Source organism: Nasonia vitripennis, assembly GCF_009193385.2.
Source record: "Nasonia vitripennis strain AsymCx chromosome 3 unlocalized genomic scaffold, Nvit_psr_1.1 chr3_random0004, whole genome shotgun sequence".
Classification (NCBI taxonomy): Eukaryota; Metazoa; Arthropoda; class Insecta; order Hymenoptera; family Pteromalidae; genus Nasonia; species Nasonia vitripennis.
This window is the reverse complement of record NW_022279623.1, coordinates 3701892-3727741: the sequence shown is the minus strand read 5'-3', so window position 1 is coordinate 3727741 and position 25850 is coordinate 3701892. Positions and strand designations below refer to the sequence as shown.

The window sequence follows — 25850 nt, the reverse complement described above, 5'->3', positions numbered from 1 at the left end:
CTCACTCTCGTCGGCGTGGGGAAAATCGATCAAGGGGGATGGCACGAAATTATTTACCGGCTAGATCACGTACGGCAGCGGCTATCCTCTACACGGAAAGCCCGCGCGTGGGTGTGTGACAATGCGCTGAATACCGGCCACGCTCTCGCGCGTATTACGTGTTCGGTTTTTCGAAAAGCCCGCCGTGAGCTGCGTGATGGATTGCGCCCAGTCGTATAGGATGGATTGGTCGGATGCGCCGTGGTTTTCAGAGCTGAGCTGACTTTTGGCTATTTTTCCCGCGCCGATGTATGTACGCGGGCGTAATTCTTTGACAGCGCGGCGTCGCGAGTCCTACACGCGGATCATCTCCCCTGAATAATTCAAAACGGCTCGCGGCGACGATTCCCTCGGCTTTTCACCGCCGGGAAACGGGCACAAAGGAGCGAGCCGCGCGCCTATATGGAAATAAAAAGACGGGAGCAAGTAGCCCGCGACGACACAATCGCGGCCTATCTGCGTATAGCAGTGTGAGAGGACGAGACAATGACGCGTCGAACGAGTGAATGCTCGCGTCGAACGATTTGCTAGGGGAAATGGAAATTCCCGATGGGACGCGAGAGCGCGCATACGTGTGCACCGCTGCTGATAGACACTTTTTTACAGCGCGCGACGCTGAACCATTGTCGCTTTGCTCCAGTTTGCTCGGAGCTGAGTTTACGAATCGGCCCGGAAAACCATGTGCGCGAGTTTAACCGCTCGGAATGGTATTATGGTGTACCTCGAGAGTTCCGTGCGCTACTTTGCATCGCGGTGGCGTCATTAAAATCATCCGTGTATGCTCATACTGTGTGTGTGTGTGTATGTGTGTTATGGAGAGAGAACTTAAATTACCAGCAGCGGCAGAGGCGATGATTACGACGATGATGCGCCTATACATGCGGGCTCGTCGTGATATATAGGTACATAGGTATGCGGAGAGCTTCAATCCGGGAAAAGTGAATTCCGCGAGTGCCTTACCATTGAGTCGCAGTCGCGCGCATGATGAACGCTCGCCGCGCGCTTTGTTCAGAGCTCGTATGATTGGACGTTGCGTACGGACTCGTTGCGGATCATATCCGAGCTGGCAAGCTCCACCTTCAATAAAATCAAGTGCAAGTCAAAACCATCCTCGCTTCGGTACTCCCCCCTCGTGTAATTCGCTCGTCTCGCGACAGAAAGCGCGTAAAAAAGCCTACCTCTGCTCGCTCCGTCGTCGGCGCAACCCCCCAGACCGAACGGGGAGAAAAAAAACGCGCGACGCGATCAAAGGAGCATCAACCTGTACATCGCATCCGAGGCCTTTTATACACACATACGGCTATTTTCACCCGCACGCGAAATCGGAAAAACGCACACAAGGTCGGGGAGACGCGTGTGCATATCAGCTTCCGACTCGACGCGTGTGTACGGGGCTCTTTGATGTGTGTAGCGTAACGCGGATATCATACGGGAAGCGAGAGCCTTTGACCAGCGGTCGTCTGGCCGCGCGTGTGTACGTGTATACTTTTTGAAATTTGTTCCCCCTGAAAATCTTTGAAGGCGCGCAGTCGGGCGAAAATGCCGCGTGTGCGCGAGAGAAAGACGCTATTGAATTTTCCGCATCGAGAAAGCCTTCTCTCTCTCTCTCTCTCTCTCTCTCTCTCTCTCTCTCTCTCTCTCGATAAATCACGCGCGCGATAACAAACCGCGACGAAAAGCTCGAGGAATGTCCGTCACTCTGGAATTCGCGTCTAGTCATGTGCATATAAAACACGTATAGTCACACACAGATGACGGACGATTTGGAAGCAGGAAATTCCAGACGGACCGTCGTTACGTCCTTAAGCGCAGGTGCTTCCGGATTTGCGTTCTTCGCGATTCCTTCGAACTATTCGCTTAAATAACAAGCGCGCAGAATCCGTTCGGTGATAAACGCGTCTTGGAGAATCAGGCGGTGGCTCTAAATCTCGGGGCGGAAAGTAAACTTTCCAGAACTTCGAGCAATTCCGCTTCCGCGAGCCACTAAAGGGTCGACCCTATGTACGTATGTAACGGAAAGCGTGCCAGTAGTGCAGCGCGCCACGTGCCGACGCGAAACAAACTCTAATTACCTGCTCCCCCTGTAATTTATGCTCAAACGTATGCGGTCGAGATTGATCGTTCGTTCTCGTCGCTTTGCTTTTCTCGGATATGTATGTATCTGCTCGCTGATTTTCGAGAAAGTTAATTTGCGGCCGAGCAGGTGCCCTGTGTGTGTGTATGTGTGTGTGTTCGCTTCGATTATACACTGTCGTTCATTGAGAAGTGCGCGCGCCGGGTGAATGGAAATCAGCGTTGCGTAATTGCGGGACTAGATCTTGTACATTAGAGAGAAAGAGAGAGAGAGAGAGAGAGAGAGAGAGAGAGAGCGAGAGAGAGCGAGAGGGAGGTAAAAGTCGTTTCGACGAAACTGTAATTTATTCGGAATGTATCAGGGTTTTAATCCTCTTCGGAGCTCTGAAAAACGAGCGCTTGTTTATAATCCTCGGTTAGAAAAGAAAAATCTCTAAAACCCTATAGAAAGCGCAGCGCGTGGCCCCTCGCCATAGGCAATCCCTCAGACAGCCGCGTATTCGGCGCTTCCTCTCATCTGCCACTGTACCGGCGCGCAATATATGTTTTCCCTCAGAATGAAACGAGCATGTAGTGGATACATCCGGGCGCACCTGCATACCTGCGTAATTCGCTCTCGGCTAGGCTCGTACGCCTATGTACGTGTGCATAAGTCGGTCACCCGAGGGACAACGCATATGTGTGTGTATGTAACGTACGTTACGACGTGCGAATAAAAGCATAGCGGTGTGCGTTGGTTGAGCTTCTTTGCGCTTGTTCCCGGAATTTTTCCTCGTTTTTATATGGGTTTCGTTATTGCGCTTACGTATGCGGGAAGCTCGGAGTTTTCGCTATTTGAAAAAAAAGCGAGAAATAATCAGCGCCGAAAACTGGAGTACTTGGCTTCTGCTCCATTTGCGAACGAGAAAGGAAGCGAGTGTGTGTATTCGTCTGAAATTGCTCTCCACACCTATCCGTGTTGCGAGTATAATTACAGCAGCGAATTTAGCCGGCGAAAGAAAAAAAGGCCAGCGAGCGGATTTGAAAAACTAGAAAATGATTACAGAAACACTCGGTGCGCAATGCTGGCACATAATGCGCGTAGCTCTGAGTGTTTTTCTCGTTGTTACTTTAACCTCTGCAATTTTTAATCGAACGATTAAAAAATTATCCTCGCGTTACGCAAGGAGAATCGGTTATGTATATCGAGTTTCGCGCGCGCAAGCAAATCTCGGCAGAGATAAAATCGACTGCCGCGAATTTCAACACCTATTCGAAAAGACAGGAAGCCCGTCGATTTAAAAGTCGCGCGCTTACAGTGTATAACACTTTTTCTCTGCCTATTGTGCGCATAAACAGAGCGAACTACTACGACTGACACTAAATCTTAAATTGCATGGAATAATTTACTTCTATGCGACTGCACAGGTGCTGGGCCGGGCAGTATACTCCTGCAGTAAATTTATTCACTGCAGTAGCGCATGACTTTCACTCTGCTCTCTGTTATAGTTCCCGCATACAGAGCAAACAATTGCGTATTTTCAGCAGATACGCAGTGGTTTGCTTCTCATATTCTCGATGTACAGAAATAAAACTTAAATAATAAAACGATGTAGAGTCGATGGTATTTATATTAAGCTCGATACCTCATCTCAAGCGGACAAAGAAGCTCTCTCTCTCTATCAAGCCGTCTGCAGACAACAAACGCGAGCATTGAGCTCACGGATTTTTCGTCTGCTTTCACTCGCTCGCCGCGACAATGCGGCATCAGCTCCGCGAAAGCTCCTCGGCGAAAGCTCGTTAAAACGCATCGACAACCGCTCCCATTCATCTCTCGATATTCTTACGCACACAGCTCGAAGCTGCTACAAGACCAAGACAGTCGTTCGATTCACAAGCTGCGCATTATCCCAAACGATCGTCACGCCTCTGCGCGTCTCTGCGAAATAAAGAAAAACAGGCTCTTTATATCCAAACCGCATTAGCACGGAGCGAGCCACTCTCGCGATCGGGAGCACGCGCGCGACAGTCGCGCAAGTGGAGCGCGACGCTTTTTTTCCCGTATCCGGAATTTCAACGGCGATGAATTGTCGCGCTCTCGGTAAAAGACAGGTATACGTATTCAGCGGACGCTCTCGAAGAGTAGGTAATTGGTGGACGGCTTTTTGCGTACGGGAAAGCGCGTTTGGGTCATTCGATTGCTGAGAGAGTTGCACGTCTGTATATATAGGTATATGGAAAAGTTTATTTGCATACCGTGAATTGCGAAGAATTCGTTCGCAGGTTTAAAGCTCGAGCTTTCGGGGAAAAACTTTGACGCCTTTATCGAGCGTAGAAAATAAAAGCCTTCCACGGAGCTCTGCAGTCGAACAAAACATCAAACTCTAGCTTGTGTGGCGAGCTTTGCGAAGACGAAAGTTTAATTAGAGCCGCTTCTCTCGAGCCCGGCCGGCGCGTTGTAATATTCAACGGCTCGCTCTCGACGGGGTATATATCCGACGGCCGGCTTGAAAATTTCAATTATATTTGCCGGAGGTGATGAGGGCAGCTATATATGTGACTGTTGCTTTTAAGTTCCAGTGGGCCTCGGAAAAAAAAATACAGCGAGCAATGTTATGGTTTTAGATTGAAGAGGGGAAAGCTTTTCGTTAGGGATATAGGGTTGTTTTTGCGAAGCTTCGGAATCGATGCGCCCGACGATTGAATTTTATACAGAAGGACACACACGCAAGATGGTATATTTTTAGTTCAAGGCGAGCGACTTTATTTTCGCTCACTTTTATCAGTCGTCTATTTGTATGTAATCTTTTTGCGAGAAAAGGGCCTTAGCGTTAACACATCGTTTCCGAGATAAGACAAAGCAAACAACTTCGCCACGAGAATAGCTGTTTCCTGGAATTTCCTGACACTGTTTCACAATTAACATTACCAAGGCTTTCCAAGTCGGAAACGGAACCATCGTAATCTAAAAATCCAGAACAGCCAGTAGTCGTAAAATCCTCAAACGTCGCAAGAAAGCTCTCGCTCCGACAGTAGAAAAAAAAGTATAAGCCGTAAAAAGCTCACTCGGTCTAACGGCCGCGCACTCCAATATTCTCGCTCGTGTCGCTCTCGTCGGGACTTTAAATTAAACGATTCGCCGGCTCTCTCTCTCTCTCTCTCTCTCTCTCTCTCTCTCGCTCTCCGCGAGTCGAAAACGCGCTCGAGAACTCTCGGCTGCGCTCTACGCGCGATTAATAGCCGCCGAGGAAATTATTTCTCTCCTTTCGCGCGCGCGCGCTGCTCTCCTTTCTCGAGGAGAGGACGACTATTAATTCTATGGCATAGTGCGGCGGGAAATTGGAGATATCGTTCTTTTTTTCTTCTCTCTCTCTCTCTCTCTCTCTCTCTCTCTCTCTCTCTCTCTCTCTCTCTCTCTTACTTCATCTCAAAGTGGTAATGATTTTTTCCGGAAACGTCGGAGCTCTTGACGAGTTTATCGAGGAGTGTCGATGGTCGATATTTATTTTTCATCGTTAAACCCTGCTTCAATAAGAAGCTATAGAAATTAAGGCTATATACGGCGTGTATCTCGGACATCGGTTGCTGTAACACATGTTCGCTGTATAGCGATACGGGAGCCGTAAAATTGCACAACTATAACATCTCTCGAGATGTAAAAGAAACTGATGCCCATAGAACACGCCGAGATAATTTCGAGCCTCTCATATCGAGAGATTATTATAGCAACTGACGCAAGAGAATCTTCGCGAGCCACGTAGCTCTGTGTGTATAATACCTATATGAGGCAGTACAACACACATAGAGAGCCGCGGCGTAATTATTATGTCTCAAAGATGGTATTAATTTCGCGCACGTGCGCGGTTTATTAATAACGCTATATCTATGCAAATGTACTTAGCGGCGGTACGGACGTAACAGACGCCGGCGCTGCATATTGGTTAAGCGCGAGGAGTCGATCTGGTTGCCAGCTTTCTAGGCTTCATTTATACTTCTGCGAAAGCACCGAACGAGTGATCCTCTTATTCGATGCTTTGGAAATCTATTTCATGTTATACCTACTACAAAAATTATTAAAAATCAATCAATGCGTTTCCGTATAGGAAACTACTCAGGGTACCAAAGTATTTTTAAAACGTACCTAATCAATGTCTCAGGCATCATTCACACCTCCGCTCGAACTCAACTCTCTCAACGCGACAGGAAAAGCAAAGTATCCATTACGAGGGAGCTATACACACTGCACCGAAATCTCGAGCTAAATATGCACACCCCAAGCACGCATAATGCGTCGTTTAATTCTCGAGCCGGCCGGAAACTGTGTCGATGCGCACACGGCGGCGGTAATTTAATTAAGTTTCGCCGCGCGCGAGCTTCGAGGGCCATTATGACACTGCGAGCGTAAGGATGCGCTCTCGATTATACGCCGTCCCTAGAGTGAGAAACCCGTCTTTGATAATTAGCCGCGCGTTTACGCTTTGCTTCTGCCGATTTCATCGAGCGAAATTTCATCAGTCGCACCTCGAAATTTTTGCATTTATCAAGTGACACTGATGGATTCTCTCCACTTTCCTCATTTTTCCCCGAGTCACCTCATCGCGCGCGCGATATCTCGCTCGATCGTAAATCACAAAACATTCCATTTTGCATTCCAACCGCCCCAGTAGCCCCAGTAGTGGTAATAATCATCATCATCACTCCCCGTGCCAAAGTCACGATCGCTCCATCTCTCAGTCGACTGCATGCACCGCGCCGACGAATCAATCCGTCGATTCGAAAAATTCAACTCATGCGCGAAAAAGCCGATGATTGAGTTCCCAGCTCGCCGACGATCAACATACATGCCCGCGGTGGGCTTGGAAAAGCAGCAGCTTTTTCTTCTTCTTTTATTCCTCGCGCGAGTAGAGGGAAAAAAGGACTACCGCACACTCGCTTGCGCGCTCCGGGAGACTGATGCGACGATTGAATTTTACGCGACGAACCTTGCATGACGGAATGTGCGAATGCACCGGAGGAGACGGATGCGTATATTGTCCACGCTCGGTGAGTGCGCCCGGGGAAAAGAGGAGCTTAGACGGGTACTTTTTTTCACGCTTCGCGGTCGCGCGTTTGTTGAAGTCTATGCGCGAGCGAGGCGGATGCAGCGTGTGCCATTACGCGGACGGATCTTTTTTTTTCATGCTGCGATGGTCTATCGCGCGGTTTCGATCTTTATAGGCAGGTCGCGAAGAAAAAAACAAGGAAGAGTAGAATATAATATAATTTTGAAGGAGCTTCGTAAACGTCGTGTGTAAACAAACAGCAGCACGTGAAACCGAAACCACAGAGCTATGCAATAGCAGCGCGTGTCATCGGGTCGTACAGGAGATTTCTTCATTTGAAATGCATGAGTCCGCCGTGGCGGCTCACGTCTCGTGGGACAGAAACGTTTTAACGGCTCTTTTCACCGACGCGCGAGAGAAAAGCGAAGAAAACTCGCCGGATTTACGAGGGATAAGGCTAGAGCGCGCTGGATTGATTTGCACGCGATTTGTCGCTCTCGGGAATTTTTCCATTTTAGGATAGTAAGCTTAGGAAGCTTTTGGAATAGGACGCGACGATCTCTCGGTTTTAACGACTTGCGGTTCTTCTGTAAATAGAATTAACGAGGGGTCTCCCCCGTGTAATTACGGTCCATATCCTCTCTCGAACAATAAACCGCGAACTTGTCGATGTGTATATCCCGTAAAGTTTTTCCGAAGCCGTATCGTGTATACGCGTACTCGCCGGCGGCAGAAGCTATATGGCTACGGAGGATATAATAAAATCGCCGAGCTGGTATAAACGGGGCAGTAAAAATAGAATGGAGATGGATATACAGTTAGCGCAAACGCGCGCGCGGGTTTCCCTTGTAATTTAGAAAGCCGTTTCGAGTGCGCAGGCGTATAGAAAAAAGGAGAGACAAGCGCGCGCGGCGTATTCTCAATAACAGCTTCCCTACACAACGAAACGCAACGGCAGCGCGATCGGCATTAATATCTATCTTGTCGGTTTCCGTGTTACTTGTGGCCTGCGGTTCTGGATGGCTGGAGCCGCAATGCATCAAACCGACGATGTTTGGATATTCATGTTTCGGCAAAAAAGCCTCTTGCTTCTGCGGGAAGAAAGTTCGCTCGCTATTGCTCATGATTTAGAAGTGTATTCATTAGACTGCGTGCAATTTACTTTCGCACAATACGCTTCGCTTTCCGTATGCCTGTGTTAGAACGAAAGAAACTATACACGCAAATCCTAAATATCTAAAGAAACTATACACGCAAATCCTAAATATCTAAAACTCCATCGCCTCTGTTCTCTGTTCGCAGCCTCCGGCTCGGGATCGGTAATCGGCCGAGATCCACTTCCGCCGCGCGCAGTGAGCGCCTCGCAGCTCGCCGCCTCCACGAGCAACAGCAGCAGCAACAACAATGTCCAACGGCAGCAGCAGTCGCCGAGCAGTCAGCAGGTGTCGACGCTTCCGCTTCCGCGTTCCAGCGGCGTCGGGGCGGCCTCCGTTACCGCTGGCCCGTCGAGCCAACATCATCGCCAGCACAACAACCTACCGGTTCACCAGCAGCCTGGACCACAATCGACGACTATGCTCAACATGATCGGACACGGGGATCACGACGATTACGCCACGCACATTCTCAGGGCTGCCAGTAGCGGCGATGTTAGGATGTGAGTATTTTCAATGAGGTTCGTCGACTCTCGGAAGCAATTTTCTCAGCCCCGGCAAAGCTCAGCTGGGATTTCGGAGCGTCAACGGGATTCCCTCGAGCGGCGCTCACGACAATGCCGATAATGGCTCGGGCCGAATTTTCGAAATTCGCTACATTGTATAATCGATTAAAACTGAGGAACGACTTGTGTGGCTAATCTTTTTTCTCTCGACCAACAGGCTCAACAACGACTTGAGGGATCCGAGAATAGCATCGCCGAGCTCTGCTCAGCGTCTCGTCAGTCCGACGAACCACTTGAGAGTCATCTCGCCGGTCGACCATCGGATCTCGAGTCCCAGCGATAGCGAGCGACACGTGCACAGCCAGAGTGAGTACACGTTCTCCGCTCTCTAGTGCCCTACACACCGCGAGCATACATTTATTCATATAAAGGAGGAATGTCGATTAGCATATTTGTGTCCGTAGTGCGCTTGCTCGATTGTACTCACGGAGAATGGAAAAAGCTCGCGACAAATCATATGCGCAAACGCGCGCCATTAGCCGTAAATTCAAACTATACTCGAGTCCCGTCTAAATAACACTGCAGACCTCTGCTCCCGGCGTACACTGGCCGGGACTAATCTCGACGTGGCCGCGTGCATCTCCCGAGTATTCATCGTCGGAGTGTCGACCGCAGCACTTTAAAACAATTAGACGCTAGGCTGCTTAGAACTTGCGCCTGTACATGTATGCAAAAGCTCGAGCTTGAAAGCTCTGTGTAGGGGAACGTGCCGAGGAGTTGCGTCGAGTTATTGTGGACAGGGGAGGATTCGACGCTGGTTATATCTGACGGAATCTTTGACTCATCCTCATAAACGCACGAATAATCCGAGAAACCGGGCACTCCTCGATAGCAATTTTTTCTGAAAAGCGCCACTCGACGAAACACGACAAAATGAAAGCATTTTTCTCCGAAATAAAAGAAAAACTGCTTCGCTCAGGGGTGCGTCGAGGGGGCTCTGGATATCTCGAGCGGCGAAAGTGACCACCGAAAAGCCGTCGCGTCGCCGATGAATTATTCAACGCTCTTACTCGCGCACTTACATGCAGCCGTGGGTCAAGCTGGGCAAGATGCTTTTCGGCAAAAACTCCTCGACAAACTCGTGTCACTTTAAAATACCGCTGCAAGCTCAGTAAAAATTTCACTTTCTTCCAGGCGACAGAGGCCTATCGAGTCCACTGGGCCGGGACTCGGAGCGCGGGAGCAACCCGGCACTGAGGCAGATGCAGCGCGGCGGTGGCTCCCGACAGTCCGGCGAGCTCTTGCACAAGAGGGTGAGTACTCCTGCCAACCCATTTCATTACGTCCGTAAGCATAACACATGTACTCACTGCGTTACACTTCCAAGCGAACTGTTTTCGACGAGACACGAGGAAAGCGCTGTCGTATGCGGAGATGTTTCACTGGCATAAAAAAAGAAAATCCAATCAGCACGAGTCATTAAAAAGCTCGAAACAACAAGAAGTCGCCAAGTAATTATACCATACGAGAGAGAGATCCCCGCTATTTCGAGCGCACTTTCGACCTTATCGACGGAGCGCGCAACCGGTTTTCAGCTTTGAATCCCGATGGGTTGCACTCTCACCTCGAGAACAATACTCGCCAAGGATCCACGGATGATCGTACATCTGTGTAGCACACAATATACACACCTCTCTCTTAGCGAGGAAGAGAGACGCAGGAAAGCTCGAGCCAAAACGAGGGTCGATGGTCAGTGCATAGGGCAGATTGCCAGCTAGCCGGAAAATTGCAGTCGGAGAAAATCTTGCGAGCGGTTTTGCGGCAGGCTTGGAATGTTATTCTCCGGGAAGCTCTTTTTGAGCGGTCCTTCACGAGAGCTTTTTGTCGGGAGTTTTCGGAGCAGACCGTCTGCTGCCGAGATTTTGCGCTGCTTGTGTGCCGACGTATGGCTTGTTTTTTCTCTTTTATCTCTGTACGTTCGATACGAAGCTCGCATAACGATAGCAAACTAAAATGTAGGTCTTTAAGCAGATCGAGTCGCTGAACAATTTAATCAGACCAGTTGGTTCTTCGAGTAAAAGAAAAACAAACGGCAGACTTTTTTTCGTCCGCTCGACAAACTTTCGCGACCCGAACGAGTTCGCGCGACGCGACAATGCCGCAGTCCCTTACTGCACTGAGAGAACTAGTCGTCGACTCCAACTAACTACCCGAGATTTAGAGCTGCAGTCATTGTCAACGACGATAAAAAAATACTCGCAGCCACATCGAACTAAACCGTACAACGTCGCGACCCACTGACTCGAACTTCGGCATCGGCATCTCTCGCGGAGATTAATATCCCGGAAAAATAAGCCGGAGTGTGTATAGCAGCGGAGCCAATTGGCAAGCGCGCACGGCGTCAGCCTTGATCCTCCCGCGCGGCGCATCTCGCTGCAGCCCAAAGGGCCGCCGAGTGAAGACTGGTTTTGCCCGCCCGGCCATTACCGTATTGTTCCCGTTTAGCGCCCTGAGTTATCCCCCCGTTTGCGATTTTGCACGCGTGCGTCTGTGTCGGTCACGGCTGTCCGATTTTTTTCCCGCGAGCGCTTGTTCTTTCCGATACTTAATTTGCCGGGCGAGAGGTATAAACAGTAAGGAGATTCGCTGCGCGAAGTGGCGCAACGAGTTCCGGGAAGATCTGCTCGAGTCGTATGCGAATTAATTTAAGCTGATGGCTTATTATGTTCCCGAGTTACAAACACGAGAGCAATTTACTGCGATTCATTGCCCTCGTGGGTAATCCAGCACTTGTGGCCCAGAAAATATCATGGAAAAATCGTAGATATAAAGTAAGCGAGACACTCGATATGGCAGTGGTAATCGATCGTCTGCGTTATATACGACCAGTTTCGCGCCCTTTGCTCTAGATTTCACGTGGCTCTCGTAACGGTGTCTCTCGCGATTTTTCTGACCGACTTGAAAATCATATCACGCGGTGGTCGCGCGGGTAGGTATTGAATTACCGGTTCGCCACTTACGAACCGTTACGTGAATCATCATTACTGTCATTAGGCAGACGAATAAGCGGTGTATGATTTGTCGAGAGGGAGAGAGAGAGAGTCGCGCCGGTGATTGACTTAGTGATCGGCTGTGATTTTCGATCATTCGAGGGATGTCGCCGTTGCATAAAGCGGAAATTAGCGAGTTAATTCGTGTGCGCGCGCGCACGAGGGAGAAGTCGTATAGAAAGTATCGAATTATATTTCTATTGTAATAATTCGACGTTATTAGAGACCGTCTTCTCGCATATCTCTGTTTATGAAATCGATTCGCCCGAAATCCGCCGTCACTGTGCGACGCAGAAAAAAAAGGGACGCGAGGAAAAGCAAAATAGAGACAGAATAACGGACTCTCCCGCCATCCAGGTATACATAATACATCCACGACGTCGAAAACAACGTACGACGCCGCGCGAAGAAGGGCCCGAAGAGGAGAGACAAAGCGAGAGTAGTGACGCAACCCGTGTCTCTTTTTTTTCCTCCGAAAAAAAAGCTCCAAGAACGCGATAACCAAAAATAAATCCAAAGAGAAAGGGCCGTAAAGATGCCGAGCTGCGTGCGTACAACGCACAGCACACCCACTATACAGCATTAAAAGCGGAGCGCTGGTATATACATATACTACTACGGCGGGCAAGGGGCCAGAGCGAGGCTAGGGCCGCTCCTGCGCCATGCCACGAGCGAGAGCGGAGAGCAAAAGAGGTCTATATAGCATATAGGCAGCGGAGGCAGCAGTCGCGCGCTTTTTGCCGACCACTGCAGTGTTTTGCCGGCCGCCCGCGCGACTGTCGCAGTGCCTAGTAGTTCCGCGTCTCGGGGGTGCTCTGTGCCTTGTTTGTACGCGCTTTGTTTATTCGATCGAGGATCCGGGCGATGGTGGATTAGCTGGGTGATTCTTGTTTTTTGCCGAGAGTAGGTCTATATACTGTGGATTCTCATGTGAGTAGACGGAACCACTTATAAATCCTTGATCGCGTTTTCTTCTCTGATACCTATGCATGAATTACCCGTGGAATAATCCCCGCGCAATTTCCGAAAAAGCTCGGAGTCTAGTCTCCTCTTATACCTATACACGCGCTGCGGAGTTTTGCTGCGGTACCGCGAATTTCTTAGGGGCAAACTTCCCTCGTGTGTGTTGTTGCTCATGCGGGGCTGAGCTTCGCCGTCTGCTGTGGATCTTCGGTGTTAACGGCTCGACGCAGTATCTCTCGGCTTGTTTAAACTTTGCTCTACTACTTTATGCTAAAAGCTTGATTTCGTCCAAAAGTGACAATCGATCGAATCGAAGCTCGCAAGAGCAGCGGTAAAAATAGCAAGAAGATTCGATTTCGTTATCTCGGCCGCTCACACTACACACGCAAGACGCCGGAACAGCCGCTATAAAAAGGTGTACAGCTTCGCTTATCGGCTCTCTCTCTCTCTCTCTCTCTATCTCTCTCTCTCTCTCTCTCTCTCTCTCTCTCTCTCACGAGGCGACGTGTATACGATCGCGCGAAAGAGCAGTTCGGATACGGGGTTATACCTATACTTCCGACGATGTGTCTGGGTAATGCTGTCGAAGTGCTTTACTTCAACCAGATGCGCGGAGGTGTGTGCCAGTACAGCTTCGCACAGGGGAACCCGCGTATCCTTTACTCGCGAGAGTACAGTTTGAATTTCGTACACATTTGAATATCCGCGCGCTCGAAATTTTTCATTCCGAATAGAAAGTCGAGAACTGCGCGCGCGTTCCTACTCAATAAGGCTGCGCGCGATCTTTTTCTTTTGCATTTCAAATTTTCCGTAATTCGAATAAATCTTCTTCGGTATAGCTCGGCTTTCGAAATTACACAAACCACTGTGCTTCGCGTAGTGGAAAATTTGCTTCGTGAAACGGGCTCTTGAAAAATTAAAAAGAAAATTGCTATAAACACACGCGTGCGTCAAGGCGCCTAACGAGATCCGTCAGTCCGATAGACACGGCTCATTAGCGAGGAATTGTCGTTGCGTGTGCGACATACGTTCTCGCTACGTATAGACCTATAAAAAGTCGGATCCGAGAAAGAGCCTTCTTACATCCGCTGAGTTATCGGCGTGATCGCTGCGAGCTTTCGCCAAATCGCGAATTTGGAGCTGAAAAGTGGATTAGGAAAGTTCTTAGAGCGAGTTTTTTAATAATAATCATTAGCTGCCGGTAATTTCGCGCAATTACGGTTTTAGTCGTCGCTCCAGGGCGAGATTTACGACTGGATAAAATAACTGCCGTCTAGGAATTAAGTTTTGCCGCGCGGCTGTATAGTACGTCACGCTGTATCACCGTAATGAGTGCTGACGTCGTTTATGACTTACTTGCTCAGTCGGATGATGATCTTGCGCTTCGTGGATTGATTGCGGTGTTTGGTAAATGAATTTCTAACCATCGCGGATCCATACTGTTACTACTTGAAGGGAAACGCCAGTGAAACATCTCAATAGAATAGCAGCGAAAAGTATAATAATTAGGTGTGTTAGTAAAGTTAAAAAAACATTTTGCACGACCCCCTGTAGAGCCACTCGGTGGGCAGCAGCAGTCGGCGCAGCAGCAGTGGTCGTCCGAGCAGTGGGCTCCAGGTATCAGCTGGCGAGCTGCTTGGCAGGACGCACGAGGAGCTGGTGCTGCTGCTGATACAGCTGCGACGGCAGAGCGCGACGCTCTGCAAGGCTATGGAGACTTGCCACATGGAGATCGAGGCTCAGGTCGCTAGCAACTGCAACCATAGCGTCTCTTCTTATCATATAGACACTTGTTATCTTTCTGGCATAGTTCGAGAGTTTTTGGACTGCGACGTGCGATCGGGTGTAGAGTCGGGATTTTTTACTTTTACTATAGCGATTCTACGCTCGAACGTACACAATTCTTTCTTAGATTTCAAATTATGCATTGAATTACACCTACTGCTTCATTCATGGTTGCTGAACTATTTAAATTAACTCTAGATGACTTATACTTTTATTAAAGTAGGCTTGAACTATGTAGTTTTGCATTATTTAACAGGTGGCTATCTCGCAGTGCGGAAAAGAGAAACATGCTTTGGTGAAGGTTCCTGCAGACACGTGCTTGATTCTCATCTCATATACATTTTTTTTACCTTTAGATTCACCCTTCATATATTATACCATCAACTTTGTTAATATACGTGCTATATTGTAATACTAATTTTAAGCATATACGTTTAAATATTTTTAAGAGGTCTCATAAATTTACATAATTAATTTCAATAATTTACGTAATTAATCAGTAGCCTCTAGCTTGTATACGAGAGAAAAATTATTGCATGCAAAGAAACAAACTTTTTTGCACATCAACAAGTATGCTCGTCATTTCTGCATATACTATTGTCATTGTGTCATCGTATAACGATTTTGCAAGCAGTAATTCGAAAGCTCGATAACATCGCAACCATAAATTAATCGAGCCAACCATTCCCGAGTCCTCCAAACAGTTTTAAAACTAAAAAACACCTCTTGACTCTCTCAAATAAGCTTCATACATAAACTGACGCAGCCGCAAGTCGAAAACGACTCGATCCATCAGCCACCCCCAGAAGCTCGTAGTAATCCGTCGGCAACAACGGCCAAGATCCGGCTGAAAATAGCGATAAAAAGCCGAGTCAAGTGCATCCCCGCGCGGTCGTTACTCTATGCACTCTTCTCTCTTTCTCTGCGGCGCATATTTTTCGGCGAGTAGCGCTAGTACATAGCCGCGTGCACAAAGGCCGGCTGATTAATTCGTCGCCTCTCGTCGGCGCGACTGTAGCAGCTACCTATATACCACTGCAAACGTGTCCGGTAACTTGGTCAAACTGCCCGTGTACTCGTACTCCTGAGCTTCTTATCTTTTTTCCCTTCGTATACCAACGGATGGTCGTTCGAACAAAAAGCTCTGTCATAAACGATAAATTCAATATAAAATCAAGTGCACGTATACTCGTCGCTAAACTCAAAAGAAGAGCCATTCCATACCAAGCTCACGCGCATAAAGAACACCGGACACCTAAACCGCGCATGCAAAAACGTATCAAATTTCCGCGAAAGAGACGAGGCGTCCGGCTGATGCTGCAGCGCGCAGCGGCAACTGTAAACTTACGTCTCGCGCCGCTGCTCTCTTTTCCGCGCGATACATACACACGCCATTCAGTCTTCCTCTCTCTCTCTCTCGCTCTATATACCTATACGGTTGACACGACTCGTCGTCACGCGCTGCACAGAGGATAGCCGAGAGTAGAGTACGCTGTAGTCCGAGCTCGGCTGCCCTCGGCGAAAGACGAGTCACGGATCTTCCCGAGAGAAAGAGAGGGACGGCTGATTTATATTGCGCGGGAGTGTGTATCTTCTGGGATGAAAGCGGTTTCGACGCCGCCGTAGTAAGTGCGAACCGATGAGGCTACCGGGGCTGGTTACTTCATGATAACAGCTTCATCTTTCATTTATAAATAAGTTCATCCAAAACTCTTATATTATATTGTGTGTGTGTGTGTGTGTGTATATATATATATATATATATATACACGCTCACTATATAATTATATTGTGTGTGTGTGTGTGTGTGTGGTGTATATATATATATATATATATATATATATATATATATATATATATATATATATATATATATATATATATATATATATATATATATATATATATATATATATACACATACATATACACGCTCACTATATAATTATATTACCTGCACAGACGGAATCACGTTCTCGCGCTTAGAAACTAACTTTACATCAATATAACCCATTGCACAAGCGGTTGCGGGGAGTTTCGGGGTATCGTTCGAACAGCTCTCGAGAGTCGTACTAACGGCGATGGCTTTTCTTTTGCTTCGCAGGCTAGACTGGTCGAACTGGACACGCCGCGACGATTGGAAAACTTGCAAAAACTCGAGGAACTCAAGAAGCATCTTATGGACCTCGAGAAGCAGGTAAGAAGCACGTTGTACTGTTACGTTTTACCTCCTCTACTGCAGTCGCTCTATTGTTTTGCTTCCGATTCATTTCTTTTGCATCGATAAATAAGCAATTGTTACAGCTTATTAACCAACTATTTATTCGGATCGTTTTGTTGTAAGAGCTTCAGAGGTTAAGTGACCAGTAAACGAGCAATTAAGAGCAGTTAATCAACCGCCCGCACGCGTCATTATTGTTTGCTCATCAGGCCGTGGCTTTGTGCGCGTAATAGTTAATAAACTTTGGACTAGAATTTCATAATAGAAACTATGCTATATACGTGTACATCGCGTGTTTATAATCAACAACGACGAAGTAGAAGAAGAAGCTCTACGGACTGCTAATGCCGCTAAAAGCCTCCGCGAGAGCGTCCTGCGAAGCATCAATGCGCCTGTATCTGTCTCCGATGTCCAGCGCTACACGCAAATCCGCTCTAGGGCATTATCGGCGCGTCAATTATTCGTAAGCTCCGCCGCGGCGGTGTCGCCGGGAAAAATAATTGCTTCGAACTTGCGGGAATAATCCCGCTAAATTTTAATGAGCAGAGGCAAATCCTTTACTGAAATTCAATTCCATCGAATCTTCGCGTCTGAGTGTGTATACGTTTTGAGATACTCCCGCGTGGGAAGATTCCAGCCGTACTTATCTTTGCATAATTAAAGCAGTTTATCTCGAGCAAGTTCGATCGCCGGCGAATAGTTCCCGCGAACTTTTCCGCGTGTACGAACTAAGGCGGCGATGTTCTGCTTGGATGTGTATGGTATGTACAGCAGCCCGAGATTGATAGCTGCGCAGTTGCGAGTATATAATACGCGAAGAGCGATCGAAGTTTCGAGTCGAATTGAACTTTCGGAGAAGTGCTTCGGGGGAGATAATTATCGAGTTGTAATTTGCTTTCGATTTAGTTTTAATATACGCTTCTGCGTAACTTTTATATCAACTTACTTTCGTGCACTATTCAACTCAACTTCAGCTTTTTTTTAAAATCAAACCTGACCAATTGCCTCTTTTCCAGTACGAAAAGGGCAAGCCTCTGGTGAACCTGGTGGACAACATGGTGAAGCTGGGCTCGCTGTACAACTGCAATAAGCAGAACGGCGTCAGCGGAGGCGGTAGCCTGTCAGGCTCGCGCTACGACCTGATGCCAGAGACGTCAGGACGGGAGCATCGCGAGAGGCTCGAGTTCAACCAACGGGTCCAGGAACAGCGTCTGCTCGCTGAGGAACGTCGCGACTGGGACAGACTCAGCCCCGACCACGGACAGCTTCAGGTTTGTTCTTTTCACTTGTTGTTCACACTCGCGCTTGAAAAGAAACTTCTCGCGAAACTCGGCCGCTGCACAGAAGAAAGACGCTGCGACACAGTGCCAATCGCTGTACAGAATGCTATGGAATAACTTTTCAATATTTCGCGCTAATGCATTTTCGGAACTTTGAAGGGACTTTTTTTCTAAATAGTTGCTTTCATGCGTTGCACACACCTCCCTCTCCTTCGCGTCCGAAACTCGAGGAATTCCGCGCCAAACTTTTTGCCCGCGCGCAGCTAGAAGTTTCGGTTGTGCGGGAAGTTATAACAGGTTTTATGAGATCGTAAAGAATATACTTTGTCCGACACATGTCGAGCCGTCTATAACTCCGGGTCTTCCCCGCGACAAAAAGTCCACTTCGATCCCGTAATGATCGTCGGGGGCAAAAAGGTATACGCTATAAACTTTTCTTAACCGTTGAGGTATTAGTACCTCTCGCGTGGACTTCTGCAAACACGCGGGGAAACGATTCCAGCGTGCGAAACTCGCGGAGGTCGTAAACAATATTTCCTAGAGTTGTTATTCTTAATCTTAACGCAGCTAAAATTACAAAGCCGCACAACGTGTGTATCTCTTTCGAAAATCCTAAACACCGGGTTATCTCTATCGCACTGCGTAAACAAGTCTCCTTCGCGTGAATTCCCACGAAGAGGAGTTCTCCAGTACCACCTGTTCTGCCTTATCGAGTCTCGGAGTCGTCCACGGCACACCTCGGGCGAGAGAGATAAGGCGTTTCCGCGAAAACAGAGGAACGATTGTCTCCCGTGTGTACCGTTAATCGGAGGAAACTCCGGGTACAGGTGGCGGATATTATATATGCCGGAGGGATCGGGTGACTGGAGAGGATTATCGTGGACCGGATCCTTTAGATGCAGTCGTAATGAGATACTAGGAAGATTGCCGAGAACGACTTATTCTTTGCTCTTTTCAGAGCGACGAGATTAATCCGTCATTAATATCAACTTAAGCGCTATTCTTGTGTGCAGAATATGAAACGAAGGACACTCGTCGTTGAAAAGAGTTTTTTTAGGGTTTCGAATAGGCGTATTAATTGCTCTTCTCAAATTTGAAACTTTAATTAGTCGGCGCGTCTTATAGAAGAGAAATTGCTCTAAGTGAGCAGCTCGTTATATAGCGATTAGTATAGAACCAGCCGGTATTAACTAGGCCAATTATTTATACGCTCATTCTCGAGATTGACAAGTCCTCTGCGCCATTACAAAGCTTTCACTCCTGTAACGATAGAGGATATAAAAACACGATCGCTCATAACGACATGTGCTTACTTCTCCATTAGTCCGCCGCGATAGACATCCGCGCGGATTTTCCCGCGGACGATATAACATCCGTATGAGAGAACAGCTACAGCGCTGAGAAAATCAATACCATCAGTACACAGCAAAAAAAAGTCCACGTCCAAACAACCGTCATTTCACAGCCATCAAACTTACACCTTACAGCTAACGACTCTTAATGCGCGTTTGAGGAACGGTCGTGTGCTCTCGCGTCTCTTAACCCGATTCCCGGCTCTCCGGAGCAATAAATGCGGCAGTAGCTAGCGAAGGGCGCCGACGGGAGAAAAAAGAAAAGAAAAGGCGTAAACGAGGCTGGTCTACCTTCTCGATCCCCGGAATCGCGCGGTTTTAACTCACACACCAACACTGCGCTCTGCTAATCGTTACAGGCGAAGGTGCAGCAGCTCTACAAGCTGGACCAATTACTGCAAGAGGAATCCGGAACGCTCCACAGTCTTCAGCAGAACAAGGTTTGTCATTTACAGCTCTCCGCTTGTTTCTTGGACGACGGGTTTTTTTTCCTTTCGCAGAGGGTTTCGGGGGACGCGACTGCTCTTTCATTGGAAAGGATGGAACGCTTTATGCGAGTGAACTTTTCGCTCGATTGAGAAATAATGTAACTCGTTTCCTTCTATTCTCGAAACAACGCAAAATTCTGTTCTGGCGGAACGCCGAGCCTCGATCTCATCAATAATACTGTGCGATTCCAGGAACTGCTGGAAAAGGCGCTCGGTGGTCTGCGGCATAAGATGCAGGGCTGCAGCCGCAGCAACCCCGCCGAAGCTGAAAGGTACAGGGAACAGCAGATGCTGCTCGAACGCGAGCTCAGCCGCGTTCGACTTTTGCTGGCTCACAATTCCAAGGTAAGGCTCGACTGTATCGTGCGGTTGCTAGGTGAGCTTGTCCGATTTCGAATTCGCGGTTTTCGAGCTGCATATGCAAAGAGAACGAGAGCTTTAATGACTAATTATTGAACGATTAACGGCGAAACGTACTCTGGACGGTTTTTAAACAAAGCATAATTTTAAGGTACTTTATTAACGTAAAAAGCTCCCGTTGACGAAAACTGCAGCTTTCGGTAATTAAGCGCATTTCGGCGCGCATATTCGAATTCACGTTACTCTTCTTTTGACGCGGACGTCTGCTCCCGCAAAAAATATCCCACATATTTCGAGTGTGTATACGCAAAACATGAAATCCCTTGCTTTTTCATCGAAGTTAGAGTCCACTTGCGAGCAGTTTTAATTAGCTCTTCGAGCGCTTTGCCCGTTTAATTAGTACACGTGTGCGCGCTCTTCGAAATTAATAGAGTGCGGGTTATAATGCTGGCTTCGTTGTTTTGCAGGTGAAGCCCGTTTTCTTCCAGGTAAAATGTCGCTCTTGAAAAAACATGTAGATGTTTTTGTTTTGTTTATACTCTCTTGTTACTCGTTACTCCATCTCTGTTTAGTTTTTTGCTTTTTTTTTACTTCTGGAGTATAATTTTTTCATCTGTGACATTGCATGGAAGTTATACATATACTATATTATTATGCGGACTATAGGTTTTCATAAAGATGATGCATACGGCGAGAACATGTAATTCGGTCATGTGTGTGATAAATCCAAGCAATTATGCGCGATAACGAAACTTTATGAATCTTAGAAGTTCTTCACATAGTGGACCATCTCATGAATGACTTCAGAGCACATTTTTTCATTTAAAGATCACTCTTCATCTTTTTCTGTATACATGACTAGATTATTGCTTTACCCGATTTTCATCACGTTACCGTAAAGACGCACGATAGCCTATAATAGTTGATTAAAGCCATCCTGTTTGTTTACGCTGGGAAGCGAGATTCTCTCGTGGACTTTACGCACTGTAAGAGAGAATGTTACTGCCCATCCTTGAGCAACAGCCGAGCCTCTCTGACTTTCGAAAATTTGCAGAAACTCGAGGAAACAGTAGCCGAGAACGCACGACTGGAGCAGGACCTGGTGGTACTGCGTCAAAAGCTTCAGGCCTCGCGCAGGTACGCGGGCAACGTCCAAACGCGCGACTCCACTGGCACAACTGCTGCCCTCGAGAAGGAGCTTCGCAGAGTCCAGCAACTCGTCGGCGATCTGCAAAGGCAGCGACAGGAGCTCAGCATCCAAGTCAGACAGCTCACCGAGAAGAGCCACAGTCTTGTGCAGCAGATTAGACCACAAGCAACGTCCAGTGAGTTTTTTTCTTTTTTGGATAATATGCGAACAATGAAGCTGTTTACTTGGATAAGCGAAATATTTTTTTGCTGCTTTGTCTCATATTTATTAATGAGTTTGCTTTAATGTTATTATGCAAATCCCATGCAAATTGTAAAGCTAGTAGAGGAAACGAGCTGAGATTCAGTATTATACAGTTGAGCGTTTCAAGTGGATATGAAGACGTTAGCGGAAGCCTTTTAAAGGCCCTGCATGAACTGGAATATTAATTAGAAGACTTTAAAAGTGAAGTTGGTATTGAGTGAAAACCTTGCGATTCACTCAATACCAACTTTGTTACGTAGTAGATCGCATAACTGTTTGAACAAATGATTTTCTTTTCCTAATTTTCCGATTTCACGATTACTAAAAATTTTCGATGAAATTCCAGCACCGCAAGTCCACCAGTCCACCAAGAAGCGCACACCGAACTCCTGGCTAGAAACCGATCTGGATTCAGGCGTGACTCAAGAGCACGGCTTGGACGTACCCTCGAGTCCGGCCTCCTCCTCCATGTCCATGTCACCTCACGCCAAGCTCAACGGCAGTCCCTACTCTCTCCAACAGTACAATCACCACAACCATCAGCAGCAACAGCAGCAACCACTTAGCTCACCCCAGTACGTCAAAGAGCTTCAGGTGAATCAATCCCGATCGCCGGCTTCGACGTCGTCCTCTTCGTCGTCCCAGTACTGCGTGAGACAAGTGCAGGGCCAGGCGTCGTCACCTCAGAATTCCGGCCAGATATCCGCGCTATCACCTCAGTTGAGGGAACAGATCCAGCAGCATCAGATGAAGCAGCAGCTGCTCAAGGACCAGATGCAGGGCAAGAGTAGCAGCCCCGTCCAACAGGTCGCTCCGTTGTACGTCAACTCCATTGTTCAGGATCCCAGGAGACTAGGTGGGTTTTCATTCTAGATTTAGGATGTAAGTGTTACGTGGCGTATAGAGAGCATCTTCCATAACTCGAGTTTGTGTTACGTCCTCATTGGTGTTGGATTCGTAATTCGAGGGTAAGGCATTTTCTACAAAATACCCTCTTACACGCTTTATCACATACACACATTCAGAGTGGAAAAGGAAGCGAGATACATGCGAATGTCAGTCAAGTGTCTGGGATCGTTGTGGGATGACGTGGGCTTACCCTCGAATCATGAAATTAAATCACGTCGCTCCACCTTCACTCGACTCACCATACGATATCGGCATTTGGTCACCACTTTTTTTTCTCACTGATGGACGAGTAAAGAGTAGATGAAAAAACAAACTTATCATTTATCATTTTGAATCTTAGACTTCTCACGGAGTCTTTTAAGACAAAGAATGATTCGAATATCATGTACAACAGCAACGACGTACTTTCAAGAATTATTATCGTGCGATGATTTATGTGCACAATCATATGCTTCGTTCTTCACGTCATCCATGCTCACCGTATAGCATATCAATTAGTCTCATTCAATCAATCGATCAATCAATCATTCAATATTATAACTTAATCCACTTTATATTATTAAAGCCCTACTTAATTATTTGAAACATAGACTTTGGTGACTATCACGCAGTAGGCACTACAGTGTAGTTACATTGCAAACAGGGAACCGCGTTAGGTAAGATGAATCTGAGTTCGACTGAACGCTGAAACGCACTCGACAACCGCAGACGACATTGTCGCGTCCACCGTATTAAACACCAACGCACCAATATATTATAGCAGCACATTACTTATATACCTAAATACCTATAATGCTCTTAGTATAGAAACTGCGTCCGATGCCGTCCGATTGTCGAGTGAATTTCGCGCGCAGTTAAGCATTTGTTCTGCGACTAGCTGCAAGCAACGTTGATGACTATGGACTTTTTTCTATAATATATATTTATATACATATAGAGAACTATGTTTGCGCATGGATACGTAGTACGTTTTCATTATGATTATATATTATATTGCGAACTTATGTATGATTTACGTGAACGAGTTTTGTGGATGAGTTGACTATGAGTATATGGAGTTTATTTATATATGAGTTGACGCGAATTTAAGGAGAAATTCTCATTGTGGTTTGTCGGACGGTTCGCAGGGAGCATGAAGCACTACGAGCAGATGACTAACGGCGGTCCCATTCTTCCACCGGAGTACGTGCCTCCACCTCCACCGCCACCAAACGAAGAGACCATTATGATGAACGGTGGCTATGGACACGACGATGGCAAATTTGCTGGTGAGTGTGTTTTAATGCATAAATTTTTTTTTATTAAGTATCGATGACTGGATCGCTTAATAATGAGAAATTAATTAACAGGTTTGATGCACAATCGTGAGAAGCAGGAGATCAAGACGGTGCGCATAGTGAAGCGCGAGTCGGAGAGGCGTCAAAGAGACCGAGGCGACAGGGCTGGTAACATTGGTATTCCCCTGACGAATGGACTTCTTCAAGCCCCAGGTGGAGCTAGACGACTTGGCGAAGACGAGTTCGGTGGATCTCAACAATTTGAGGTAACGAATTTTTTCGTCAATTCTGTTAAATAAAATATTGAAATTTATTTCAATAGCAAATTCGTTATTTGATTCGTTTTAGGAATTTACGAGTCAGTTGATTGAACTTTTTGATTTATGCGGTTCTGATTTGTAATTCGAATGTCCATAGATTAAAAAGGCATCACCTTACAAGCTTTTTCAATTAAATTTATATACAGCATCAAAGCATTCATTTGTCTGTAATGAAAAAACTTTAAAACCATCATTTCTCATTTTCAAAACACTTTTTCCAAACAGGCACAGCTAGATCGCGTGATCGAGGAAAGCCAGCCTGTGCCGATAATGCACGCGCAAAGCAGCATCCAGCTATCGGAGCTCGAGGACACTCAGTTCCAGCGCAGCATGTCTTTGCCCCGTGGGTTCGGTGGTCAACGCCAACCTCAACAACAGAACCATCCGGCCGTTCACCAGGCTGGTCCTGTACCACCACCTCCTCGAAGCGACAGCATGACTGCGCTGCGTAACATCATGGCTCGCAGACATCGCGTCAGGGTGAGTCTCGCACGGTCTCGATGACTTTTTGCACCTCTCGCTTCGGCGAGAATTTTTCTTATCAATGGCTAGATTTTTATAAGCGTAGCTGCTGCTAAGGAATGATGAATTTTTTTATTATATATCCATCATGATGATTTTATGTGGGATGGAAGACGATAAAAGGGAATTTTGTATCATAAAGATTTCGTTGGTTGAGTTTGCCACTTTCATCGTTCTTCTTTTTATACTTAACCCTGTACGGAGCCTAGGTAATGTAAACGACGAATTTTTTTAAAAAAGATTATGTCATTTATTGAAAATTGAAATAGACTGTCGCAAGCATGTGCAAGAATGTTTTTACACGTCCACGGCTCTGCGTACAAAAAATATCCGATCTCTGTAAATACATGCATCCTTACATTTTGATGTTTACGAAACATACAAACCTGTACAGTTCGATGATTAAACAAATAACACAACTTGCTCGCTCATAAAGCATCCCTGAATATCATAAACTCGCAGCTCGTCGAAACACTCACTTACTCACTCATTCATTCTTTTTATCTCGTTCCCCGAACCCGACCCTCATCCTACCCTCAACTCGACACACGAACAATCCACCAAAAAAAGCAGTTCGAGAGCCAGGACGCAGGCAGTTCAGACAGCACGCTGTCCCCGTACACCGACAGCCCGACCTTTTCCTCGTCCCAGGGTCCAGCCTCCTCGGTCAGCTCTAACTACTACTACTGTCACTCGACCAGTCCTCCCTACAGTTCCCCGTACCAGCAGCAGCAACAGCAACCGATCCAGCACCGACCCTATCCCATTTACAACAACGTCCAGCAGCAGCAACACTACGGCTCCACCTCGTCCGTGAACCCCATGAGTCCCGAGCCACCAGCTAGACCGGTCCTCTGCAGCAGCACCGAATTGCTCTCTTCGAGCCAGAGTGTTCAGAGCCTCAACTCTACGACCGGAGAGACGATACTGTCACCCCAACTATCGCCGGTATTCAAGAGCGAGGCGGCCAAGCAGATCATCAAGGAGATGACGGAGAAGAAGCCCGAGCCCAGTGGTAGACCCAGGAGGCGACAGGTGCCTAGGGAGAAGAGAAGACACTACACAGTCTCCAGCAGCAAACCGCTGTTAGATCTGGAAGATGCTTTCACGAAGATGGTACTGACTCTTCTTGCGTTT

The 25850-nt window shown here is 47.2% G+C and overlaps 1 protein-coding gene across 8 annotated transcripts in view; it reads left to right on the top strand.

Annotated features, from left to right (window-relative positions):
* Positions 1-25850, top strand: part of LOC100117488 — a 153041-nt gene that overhangs the window by 122670 nt on the left and 4521 nt on the right. For 3 of the 8 annotated variants that reach the window (XR_004226997.2, XR_004226998.2, XM_031925787.2), the window contains exons 11-25: positions 8436-8790; positions 9011-9159; positions 9988-10106; positions 14361-14549; positions 16696-16788; positions 17829-18083; positions 19804-19884; positions 20125-20277; positions 20760-20780; positions 21347-21617; positions 22032-22541; positions 23722-23862; positions 23944-24137; positions 24417-24671; positions 25284-25829. Coding sequence is in view for 5 of the 8 variants with exons in the window: in XM_031925787.2 (XP_031781647.1) it covers positions 8436-8790; positions 9011-9159; positions 9988-10106; positions 14361-14549; positions 16696-16788; positions 17829-18083; positions 19804-19884; positions 20125-20277; positions 20760-20780; positions 21347-21617; positions 22032-22541; positions 23722-23862; positions 23944-24137; positions 24417-24671; positions 25284-25829 (3332 nt within the window). In the remaining 3 variants the exon portion in view is untranslated. The remainder of the gene's footprint in view (positions 1-8435; positions 8791-9010; positions 9160-9987; positions 10107-14360; positions 14550-16695; positions 16789-17828; positions 18084-19803; positions 19885-20124; positions 20278-20759; positions 20781-21346; positions 21618-22031; positions 22542-23721; positions 23863-23943; positions 24138-24416; positions 24672-25283; positions 25830-25850) is intronic. The other 5 variants (XR_004345221.1, XM_031925791.2, XM_031925788.2 and 2 more) reach the window with 4 other exon arrangements.